The sequence below is a fragment of the Papio anubis genome, chromosome 12 (assembly GCF_008728515.1).
Source record: "Papio anubis isolate 15944 chromosome 12, Panubis1.0, whole genome shotgun sequence".
NCBI classification, from domain to species: domain Eukaryota; kingdom Metazoa; phylum Chordata; class Mammalia; order Primates; family Cercopithecidae; genus Papio; species Papio anubis.
In genome coordinates, this window is record NC_044987.1 from 94,650,636 (window position 1) to 94,662,835 (window position 12,200).

Below are 12,200 nucleotides of genomic sequence, written 5' to 3' on the forward strand. Positions count from 1 at the left end.
TGTGGTTTCTGGCTCTTAAAATCAATGCCAATAAATGTCAGAAAATTTGCTACTGGCAAGTGAGGCAGTTTGTAAAATAAGTGTGGGCACTTTGGCCTTGGGCCTCTGGGCCAGCACTTGTCACTCTGTGCCTCTGACATTGAAGACTGGCATTGCCAGAGGCCCTATCATATAATTCCAATGCTGGACAGGAGGCATCAGTGTATATCTCATAGAACGTCAAAGCCCAAGTGGGCACTTAGAGGGGATCCATTGCAACCCCCTTATCAAGGACCATCTGTTTAGACTTTCCCACCTTTGTGAATGGGCAGTGAGTTTTGTAAAGGAGGAAAATGTCCTTCACTGAGAAAGGTAGCTGAACTACTGTACTTGGTCAAGTTCAAGTTTCTCTGCACGACCTTTGAGGATGTCCATCTTGCTCACCTTTCACCACCCGCTGCCTCCAAGAGTACCAGACCACTCGTACATCCTCACAGTGCTATAACCTCAGTGCCTTTGTGCAGGCTGGCATTGACTGGAATGTCCTGTTGCCCCTCTCCCTACATTCACCTGAGAAACTTTTACCTATTGGTTATGATTCAGCTCAGCTACCACTGCCTTTAGAAGCTTGAATGTGACCATAAACAAGAATTTGTCAGGCTGACTGAGGGTCGAATATCTGTCCATTCCCAAGTCCCTTTACCTCTACAAACCTTAGTGTCCTCATCTATAAAGTGGGAATAATAACATGGAACTTTCAAGGCTGTTAAAGAGGGAGATAAAAGTGCTCAGTCTAGTAGCTGTTCACCTAGTGAACACTCAAATTCAGTAACCATTTTCATGTTTCTTGATATTCTCCACTCTGTCCTTCCATTCTTGACTGGGATGAAGGCTTCTCTCTATCACTGTGCTTTTATATGTGTGCCATGTTTTAATCACTTTATTGAAGTGTAATTTACATACAACAAAATGTACCCATTTTAAGTGCATGGTTTGAAGAGTTTTGACAAATGTAGACACCTGTGCATACCTGTGCATACGGAACATTTCTGTCACTCCCAAAGGTTTCCTTGTGTTCCTTCCCAGTTGATCTCTATTCCCCTATACCTGGCCCTAAGAAACCACTGATCTCTTTGTTCTTTCTTTTTTTGTTTAGGCAGAGTCTCACTCTGTCCCCTAGGCTACAGGGCAGTGGCACAGTCTCAGCTCACTGCAACCTCCGCCTCCCAGGTTCAAGCAATTCTCCTGCCTCAGCCTCTCCAGGAGTTGGGATTATAGGCACATGCCACTATGCCCAGCTAATTTTTTTGTATTTTTAGTACAGATGGGGTTTCACCATGTTGGCCAGGCTGGTCTTGAATTCCTGACGTCAGATGATCCACCTCCCTCGACCTCCAAAATTGCTGGGATTACAGGCGTGAGCCACTGCACCCAGCCCCAACTGATCTCTTTCTATTGATACGTGTTACATTGTCTTTTCTTAGAGCTTCATATAAATGGAATCATACAGTACATATTCCTTTGTGTCTGGCTCTGTTCATTCAATATAATGTTCTGAGAGTCTTTGAATGCATCAGTAGCTGGTTCCTTATTACTGTACTTTTAACCTTGTGTCATAATCTATCTGATTCCTCCACTAGACTGTGAGGCCTTCAAATATTTAATCTTTTTCTTCTTTCGTTCTCAAATAGGTACTCAGTAAATGTGAGCGGGAAGGAGGAAGGAAGAGTGAGGGAGTTGCCATGGGGATTAGCTAAGATCTTGGTTGCAGCCTTGCTACCTGTCCATCCCTGGGAGGCAGTACTCACAGTCCCAGCAGAACCCCATCCACAGGCACTTACAGCAGCCAGTCCACAGCCACCAGCAGGCTGATGTCCTCTGTTGGCAAGCCCACGGCCGTCAGAATGAGGAGCATGGTGACCAGTCCGGCACTGGGGATACTGGCCGCGCCGACGCTTGCCAGGGTGGCTGTGAGGCTATAAGAACAGAGAAGTCCAGGTCATGGAAACGGAAAGAATCTTAGCAAAACCAACCCTGGCAATTTTAAGCTCTAATTTTCCTGCAGCCATAAAATCCCCACCCTCCCAACCCCCACCCCATACTCTCCACCAAGGAATAGAGAAATCTAAAGTACTAAGACCCAGGAATTAAGGATTAAGGCCTATTTGGGTTCTGCTCAACTATGATGTAAGCTTATACATTCATGGATTGGAGCCTTATTCCCATCATGCTATCCAATTAGTCTAATATATCACAGGGCTCAAATAAGGTAAGCGTGGCTCTAAAAGCAGGCAAGGAAATACTAAAGATAAAAACAAATCGCCCTTAATCCTCCCATGGGAACACAACTGCATTCATTTTTGCTTACGCTTTTATGTCTCTGTGAGCACCAGAGGCTTTTGGACTACGTGGCAAGGGTCTGAGAAGGCCATTGCCAAGGTTAACAGGAGAACTCAGAATAGCAAATATCCAGACGCAACTGAGTTGGACATCAGGGGAACAAATCAACAGATTCCAAATGACACTAAGCATCAGGCGCCTGGATGCCTCACTGTGGGCTGGAAAATACATTATTCAGAAGGAGGATGCCAAGAAATGATAATGAAAGAAAGGGAGGCTTTCTTTCTGAAGCATCTCATCAGCGCTTTCCGAACAATGCCAGGGCCACACCCAGCACCATTTTGAAGTTTGTCTCTGGGAGAGGGTTAATCTGGAGTTCCAGTGCCCTGTCCTGACACCAGGGAGTCTCTGCGGTCTGGCAAAGGGCAGTGACTCTTTTTCCTCTTTTCTGGATGCCATCTGTACAAAGCTGTCACATCAAAATATCATATCAAAATATCCAAGAGTACTTTGGAAATATGGATTCCTAAGCTGTTTTTGTGGGTACCAAAAGGTAAGGGGGACTGCTTTCTTTGTAGTCATAAAATCCCAGAAATTTTATGAGCTGAGAGGCAGCCTCTCAAATTGTTTCAACTAAATCCGGGCCATCAGTGCGACCAAGCACAGAATCCTGGGGTCTTATCATTGGGAGGGCCCTGAATATACCTAATCTTACGTCTGGGAGATTAAGTCCCCTGGAGAGCCTGTGGTTTGAGCTGTTTTTCCCATATTGCCATCCTTCCCAGGTTTAGGCCCATCCTTGCATAGACACTTCCCCTGGGTGTGATCTACAGACCCCCCAACCACACCCTTCCCCTCCCACTCCATGGTGTCAAGGCTCAGCGCACTCCAATTTCCTTGAATCTATCTGGGTCACAAGAGGTACAGTGTGGAGTGCTCAGCCGTGAAAGTTCAGCAGTTGAACAACCTGAGTTCAAATTCCAGCTCTGCCACTTAATAACCACGTGACTACAGGCAACTTAACCTCTCTGTGCCTTGATTTCCTCGCCTGTAAAAAGGAGGCAGTAATGGTATCTCTTTCATGGGCTGGTCAGAAGCTTTCAGGAGCTAATAAATTAAAATGCACTTAGAAGGGCCGGGCACATTCTGACCCATCCCCACCCCGCCCCATCCCGCCCAGTAAATGTGAATTGTTTTTCTTGTCAAGAAATCTGGATAGGACCAGGCTGCTTTGCAATGAAAACTTCCCTAAAACCCCAAGAGCTGGAAGAAGGGAATTCTCAACCATTTCCCAAACAGACAGAACACCAGGGAAGGGGAACTCCCCAAGTTCCAACGGTCTTGACCTTGACTGTTTTATTTACAGCATCAGTTGCTCTGAGTCACTCTTGCACATCCCTTTGAACTGTGGTTAACATTAACATTATCTGGTTATCTTTTGGTTGTGTGAGACAAAGTCTTATCAAGATAATTCTTCCTGGAAGTTGCTTTCCCCTCTTGTCCTCCACCCTAATAATATCCTCACCCTCCAGTGGGCACAGTGTCTGTCTGTGGAATTCTAAGCCCTGCAAGAGTTCCTCGGGCGGTGATTTTCCCTGCATCCCTCATTGCTTTCTGCTTTGCCTGGTCTTCCACTCCCCTGGCTCACTTCTCTAGGGTTCCTGGAAGCTGTTAAGATACTAGACACACAATATCAGAGCAGAACCTCACAGTAACCCTGCAAGGGACTTATATGGTAACACCTGCTTTCACGGTGAGGAAAACATATATAGGATGGGTGGAGAAACTTAGGTCACACAGCTTGAACATGGTCTGCTGGGATTTGAACAACGGTCTACTTGATTTCAATGCCACGCTGGTCCTTGATGGCCTTGATCCCTCCCTACATTGAAAATTCTATGAATTAATAAAATGCTGAGAATTTCTAATCACTATTTTCCTACATGCAGTGAAAGGAGAGGAATGAAGAATTTACTTGGAAGTGCAGCATGAAGATAGATTTGGCTATTTTCCTCCAAATAAACTGCAGGCATGAAGTATATCCACCCGTGGTGGGTGCCCCAGAGGTAGCCCTTGTGGGGTCTACAATTCAGGAGGATTTGACTGAACTCACCCAGGGGCCAGAGATTTAAATGTGTATGGTCAAACTCATCTTTTGTCAACTGAAAATGCTCAGTAGTATCACTGTTAATATAAAACAAACCCTGTGTAGATAAATTCATAGAATTTAAGCATAAATTCAATCACTCACTGGTCCATTCTCCCATCTGTAAGTTCCCATCTAATAGTGCGAACTTAATGGAAAATATGGTTACCATCAAGACCAATTGTTGAGAGAGCAGAAATGACTTTTGCTTGGCAAAAGACTTTCTTAAGAAGCCCTTTTTGTCTTTGAGTTTTAAAGCAAGGGAGGTTAGCAGTCTTGTGATAATTGTTAGGACATAATTCTGAAAGACTTGATCTTCTGACCTGAAATATGTTTTCCATTGTCAGTAACATCATGGTACTCATGATGTCATGGCCACATTTTTCTTTAATATTCTAGGAGTGTTGTGTGTTTTATTAGACATCAATAATAATAATAGAAGCTAACATTTATTGACTGGTGCCTGGTTCACACTCATAAGAGACTATGAGCCAGGCACCATGTTCTCAGCCACCCTAGAATTTGTTATTGTTCCCATTATGCAGATGAGGAAACTGAGGCTCCCTTGTAGTATATAATTCATAGGGTGGTTGTGAAGATTTTATTATATGTATGTAAATTATTATTTTGCAATCCAACAGTATAATATAGTGGAGGCAGTGTGTGTAATGGTTAAAAACACAAACCCCAGAGTAAGGTGGTCTGGGTTCAAATCCCATTTCTGCCTCTTATAAACAGTGTGATCCTGGCCCAGTTACCTCATCTTACTGTGCCTCATTTTCTCCATCTGTAAAACACGGAACCCAGTATCTACTTTTTAGGGCTGTTTCTAGGATCACAAGTTAAATAAATGGAAGCATATGCCAGCATTTGGAAACTTAAATTGTAGTTGTTCCTCTAGATGGCTGTGTGTGATCTATTCTCTGAGCCTCTGTTTCCTTATCTAAGGTGAGATAATTTAGCAAGAGAGTCACTGGAAGACATTTCAGATGATACATTCTAGCTGATTAAATAAATGTGATTGCTATTTCATGTTTTCATATTGTGTGTGTGTGTATTAAACATGGGGAATTTTTCTTTTCTCTATTTGCTGAGTTGCTAAAGTGAACTCAGATGCACATGGGATATTCACTAAATCTTCTGGAATGGTTATAAGGATAAAGGAGAAAGCTGTGTTTTAACAAAAATGTCCTTGAGCTGGTTGAATACCTCAGAGCTAGACAGATCAAGCACAGGCTCTGAAGTGGCCATTCCATGGCAATATCAGCCCCTAGAACACATAGAGGACATGATTAGAGGAATTTTCCAGCACTGCTACAGATACTGGGTGGTCCCTTAGTTTGAACTTTTTAAAAATCTGAGCATGTAGAGACATCAGACCCAAATGAACACTGCCTCTTAGGAGAGATCTCCTAAAATGGCCCTAGTCCACTAAAGGCCTACCAGAGAATGGACTGTTGAATAACATGAATCAACCAGACACCAGATTATTACCAAAGTTTCTAATATAGAGGTTGACAGTGCTGCCTGGGGGAGAAACTGAAGTGGGAGAAAGAGGCTAGCGCCTTAGCCTGAACCCAAAAAATATTGCCCCTTCTAATGCCCAATGGAAAAAGCCAATAAAAACACTATTCTAATGTCTGTTTTTGAGTCATAGTCAGAAAGAAGAAATGACTTGTGGTTGGAAGAAGTAAACTGTGGAATAGAAATTTGACTTGTGCCTCTGCCACCCATAACCATGAGACCTAGGTTTGTCACATAATTTCTTTGAGCCTCACATGCCTCCTCTGTAAAATGGGAATAATGACTATCCCTTCTCTTCAGGACTGCTGGGCATGTTCAAAGCAATATATGGAAAGAGTCTGCTACCTCAGAGGAACCAAAGAGTGGAGTGATTATCATCGTGGAGGATGAAAGTGTATTCCAGTGTCTACCTCATTCATTTCCTAAAATGAATCACCCAGGCCTTGGCTATTCTAATATCTGGAATTCTCTTTCTACTACAAGTACATCTGTCACACAGAATGTGACCCACTTACTCCCTATGTTTTCTGATCACATAGAGTCAAGAAGGGAAATAAAACTTACACATTATTGAGTCCAAAACTGACAAACTCCGGTGTCTTAAAAGACCAAGCTGTGGTGACAGGTGCAGCAGACCAGGCATAAGTAATAGGGTAGGCAGGGGAGACTGTAGGAAACTGAAGTGCAGCTGTCTTACAAGAGGATGAATTTCTAACCTTTTACAATATATTTCAAGGCAAACAAAGCAACACTCTGGGCTGGGAGCCCATCCATGAACTCCAACTTTTAGCTCCAAATTATGAATACCTTCCTTATTTATAGATGAGGAAATTGAGACTGAGAGTAGGGATATAACATAAGTTAGGGCAGAAATTGGCTTCTGGCTTAATTGAAGCATTTAGATGGGTTGAGAGTGATAATATTAAAATGATGATTGCAGAAAGCTTTATTTCATGCTATAATGTCAATATAACATTGAAAGGGTTGAAGACCGATATTTTCAATGACTTAACCTATAAGCAAGAAAGTGAAGTGTTAGTTTGGCATTATAATAGGTGTGATCTTTAAGTTTATGGTGAGGCAACACATTTTTAATGATCTCTTAGGAAAATGTTCTTTCTGAGTTTTTAAAATGATGAATGCATTTAAATAAAAACAGCTTTAGTAAAAGCAAAACTATGTGCTATTTATTTGTAATAAAATCTTATATGTCATATTTAGGAATCTCTTCCAGTATTTTGTAATTTCTGCCGTTACCCTCTGGCGATAGAATATTGAACGGAGCATATTTTAGTGAAACAAAAATTGGATCCAGAGTCAGCTGATGTTGGCCTCAGTTACAGTCCTGTCAAATCATTACTGATGTTGGCCTTACTTACAGCCATGCTGTAGCCATGGACAAACTACCATGCCTCTTGGTGCCTGAGTTTCTTCGTCTATTAAATGGGCAAGGAAATTACCCTGCCTACATCACAGGATTGCTAAAAATCAAATAATATCCAATTTCTAAAGCAAGTTGAGATGTGCAATACAAACAGGAGGCATTAATGAGAGTCTTCTTTCTTGTCGCAATCTTTTCCTTTTGAAGGCTGCCAATAATTCCTCTTCTTTTATTACCTTCATTGTCTTCCACCAGAAGAAATGAAATTCAAGTGGCCTCTGTCACATGGAGCTAGTGTGGAGGGGAAACAGGGTAGAACAACAGATAGTTGTTTTTGTGTTTTACCCCACCCTCCTCACCTTACAGTCACAATCTGTCCTCCATCCAGGACAACACCATTCATTTGGGCTATAAAGATGGCGGCCACAGCTTCGTAAAGGGCTGTACCATCCATGTTAATGGTTGCTCCAACAGGAAGGACGAATCTAGTCACACGTTTATCAATCCCCAGATTTTCTTCCAGGCAACGGAAGGTGACAGGCAAAGTTCCAGCACTGAGAACAAAGAGAAAGAGAGAGACAGGGTTATGTCCACTTTAGAGAAGCAGGACAATGCACAAACTGGAACGCCACTGCATCCTTAGTTTTTCTTGTTTTGTGTCAATCAAGCAAGGTGACATGCAAAAAAGCAGTATCTGGAGCCAGATTAAAAACTGGTGAGTTGGAGGCTGAAATTCAATCTTACTGAGATGCTAATAGGCAGCAAAATATTTTCGTTGGTTCTGGTTCTGGAGATACACTCAGAACTTGAAGATGTTTTCTTTTGACCACTGTTTCCATCTTGGATTCGATATTGTAGTGCATCTGATTGCCCATATTAATTGGGTTGCAAAAAAAAAAAAATCTATGTCAGAAAAGAATCAGCTATCAACAGTGAAATGGGTTGAGGAATTTTTGGATAACCCATAATTTCATGCTAGAAATGCTGTTTCCAATAAAATGACTGAATGGATCGCATTTAGCCCCAAGAAATTGCCCTGAGCTGGGCTTGCTAATTTCCACAACAATAAACATGTCCAGCACCCTTCAGCATGAGCTGAAGCACTTCACTGGGGAACCTCACAGATAGTCCAACACCCTGATACATGCTCATCAGCCAATTCTACAGTCACTTCAATGACATGGGGCAGGAAAGCATGTGTTCAATAGCAAATCAGAGACTAAATATGAAGTGACTTCACCCCCACTCCTCCCAGGCCTGGGATGTGGATTCATGACCACATGATCCAGCCTCAAAGGCCAGAATTCCTGACATGTTCATATGTCTTCAAAATTGGAGACCAATAAAAAATAAGGATTGCTAAAGGCCAGAATATTATCTCCATGTGGATAGACGGGCATGGGAGGGTGAGTGGATTTGCTGCAAGGTTTAAGTAATGTAGAAAGCAATGCAAAACACTCAAGCTGCCATGGAAGTGCTTCATGGTCCATCCTCTTGATTTTTTTCTATTCAAACTTTAGCAAAGTGACTTAGAAAACCTGCAATGCAGACAACACTTGGAGGTGTTTTCTCTCTTGCACTTACAGCTTTTGTCAAAGTTTCCTCCTACTGGTCAGAATTAGTGACTAAGCTGGACATAGATCCCTGTAGAGGTCTTGGTTTCTCAGAGAGTGGGAGAAGACCAACTGCTCCAGGGAAGCTAAATGAAATGAAGATTCCAGGGCCTATCCAGAACCAACGAATCAGAAGCCCTAAAACTAGGGATGCCCAGATGTGCATCTTATCAAACCACTGGCCCACAAGCTCCTAAAACAACCTTAGGAGAGCCAAATTTCTCTTACCAGAACATTCTTTGTGATTTCAAGTCAGGGGTCTGTCTCATGCCTCCTCCTTGGTCTTGGGTAGGAAGAAGAAATGTTTGTTGGGGAACATTTCATAACTAAAATCTTGCAAACCCAGGGCAAAGTTGGAGCCTGGCCTCATTTGCACGCAGGAGATGCCATTAGACCTGGCTTGCTGTCTTAATGCGAAGTCAGTGTCCCTTTCTTCCTCTTACCCCACCCTCTCCTGGGCCCTTTCGAAGGGTTGCCAGGACACCAGGACTGATCTGAGATGACTGCTCAGTTGTGGTTGGTGGCCAGGAATCTCGATTGCAAGGATTCTCAAATCTAAGGACACTTTTGGGATTGCTGGAATACATTTATATTTATTATTGCATTCATTTTTCCAAACTGTCATCAAATGGTCTTTGGACAATTAAGTAGATTGGGAAAAATGATCGGTAAGTATAAAAATATCCTCTATTTCTCTACTGGACAGACTTTCTTTGTGTCTTTAAACCCACCCACCCAATCAAACTAGGACTTGAGAATTTTAATTTCAAGCTTTCTTATGTGGACGGGCTGACATTCTGACATTGCTTTTTTGGCTCCTGCCTCAATGGCCATATGACAGCCTTCAAATGTTGCTAATAATAATTATTATTAATAAATAATAAATGTTGCTTCTTTTGTTTTTTATGTATTAGTTTTAACAGCCTGCACTGAAGTTGGAGGGCTGAAGACAAGCCAGTCTCAGGCCAACCCCCTCCCTCTGCCCTCCCTGACACCAGCCTCTGGAACCATGGAGAAAAGCCGTTCAACTACCCTCAACATTTTTATTCTGTACAAGGGCCGAGGAGGCAGGAAGGATATTTTGTGGGCTGTTCCTGGGTTTTGCTTTTTTTTTCTTCTCTGTGACCATGATGGCAAAGAAACCTTCAGTTAATTCTCGGTACATGACTCATGTCACACAGCCTTTTAAACAAAGAAATTCCACATCCAGGCAAAAACCACATTTTAACGAAAGATTAAAACCACATTTTTTTTTTTCAAATGAAATATAGGGTTGGGGAAGAAATCGGTCTAATATTTGCAGCCTTGGCTGGATAATCTGAGCATTTGTCTCTGATTTAAATACAAATTTGGGCCATGCAAATTCCCTTAAGATTCACCTTGTCTTACAAAGTTACTGAAATAATGGCCTAGTCATTCAAAAGAAAATAATACTAATATTTTTGAAATAGTTGAAAGATCTAAACCATAAAGGTATTGGAAGAAAATAAAAAGTCATATTGTATTAACTCGAGAAGCTATTCCTAAGCAAAATCTAAATTCTAAATTCTAAAGAAAAGTACTGATAGCTTTGACTAAGTACAAATTTAAAACTTCTAGAGGCAAAAAGCACAGTAACTTTTTAAGACAAATGTCAAGTGAAGAGAAAGATTATTTGCAACTTGTGACACATGAGCTAATATTCTTATACAAAAAGAGAGCTTGAAAATCAATCAGGGAGGGACGAATACCTCAACAGGGAAATGACCAAGTTCATGAACAATTCACGAGGCAGGGGAAAAGGGGAGGGGAAGGAGAAGTAAAGATATGCATATCCCATGAGATTACTTTTCACCCAATAGGACTGGAAAGCATTAAAGTGACCGGTAATATCCAGAGCTGGTAAGTAAGCGGGGATGGGCACACCCTCAAACCCCAGTTAATGGGAACATAAAATAATAAATTTTTCTGAATAGCAATCTAGTAACGTGATTCAAAACCGTCAATGTGCATACCATTTAACTCTGAAATTCCACTTATCCTGAGGGGATCATCATACAACCTTGCAGAGATGTATTTGTAAGGATATTTGTCACAGCCCTGTTTAATAGACATGCCTTAAATGTACGTCACTGTGGCTAGGATGGGGTGGGGTTTGCATTGTAGTACATACAGTGCATTATTATGCAGTTTAAAAAATGGTAGTAAAGTCTATTGCAATAGATATAACTTTTATGATATGTTGACTAGTAAAAAAATAGCTATTTATAAAACAGCATATATATACATAGTAAGAACTTGAAAGATATATAACTAAAGACTAATTAAAAGGTTATGACCAATTATCACTGGGTGATAGAATAATTGGCAAAGCTCATTTTCTTCTTCAAAACTGTATTCACTGCCTGAACTTTTTCACAATGAGCCTGCAGAAATTTTATTTTATTTTTGTTTTCTGGTTATGAGCCAGGTATGAGATAAAGTATGAGATACCAGGCTTATAACCAGAAAACAAAAATAAAATTAAACCAGGTGGGTTTTTTTTTCTTTTTCCTCTTTTCTTCAAGTGGAGATCTGTATGGATAGAGATACTTAGTCATGGGAAATTTATAAAACCAAGAAGGAAATTTTGAAGTGTTTTCCTTCATCTTCGGAAAATGGGTGCAGAATCTAGATCCTCAATATTGTGTATATTCCAGCTTGGTCTGAAACCCTATTTTCTACTAGCACTGAATCCTCATTGATTTGCAAGGTGGAAATTTAATTTGGTTTCCCAGGCATTATTGGTCTGTTAGGTCGCTTAAGGGAAACCTGACTTCCTGCTCAGCAGCCGTGGAGCAACAGGCCCTGCTGTGTCATGGAGTGCCACCTCACCAGCAGTGCATGGGCACAGGGTCTGCAACAAGGACCTGATGATGGGCTATGGGTTTCAGAATTTGCTTCCCTCCCTGTTTTATGATTCAGTCTTAGTTTTGTGACCCAAGGACATATGTGCAGACATAAAACAATGATTGCAAGCTGAAAGTAAAACACTAGTCTTAAAAATTCTCAATTGTAAGGCATTTCTTTCTTTCTTTTCTTTCTTTCTTTCTTTCTTTCTTTCTTTCTTTCTTTCTTTCTTTCTTTCTTTCTTTCCTTTCTTTCCTTTCTTTCTTTCTTTCTTTCTTTCTTTCTTTCTTTCTTTCTTTCTTTCTTTCTTTCTTTCTTTCTTTCTTTCTTTTTCTTTTTTTTCCCACAT

General features: G+C 41.3%; 1 protein-coding gene across 4 annotated transcripts in view; it reads right to left on the reverse strand.

Annotated features, from left to right (window-relative positions):
• SLC1A2 (solute carrier family 1 member 2) overlaps nt 1-12,200 on the reverse strand; it is a 171,061-nt gene that overhangs the window by 27,808 nt on the left and 131,053 nt on the right. For all 4 annotated transcript variants that reach the window (XM_021925903.2, XM_021925904.2, XM_021925901.2 and 1 more), the window contains exons 8-9: nt 7,730-7,924; nt 1,821-1,955 (exon numbers count right to left, since the gene is read on the reverse strand). In XM_021925903.2, coding sequence (XP_021781595.1) covers nt 1,821-1,955; nt 7,730-7,924 — 330 coding nt within the window. The remainder of the gene's footprint in view (nt 1-1,820; nt 1,956-7,729; nt 7,925-12,200) is intronic.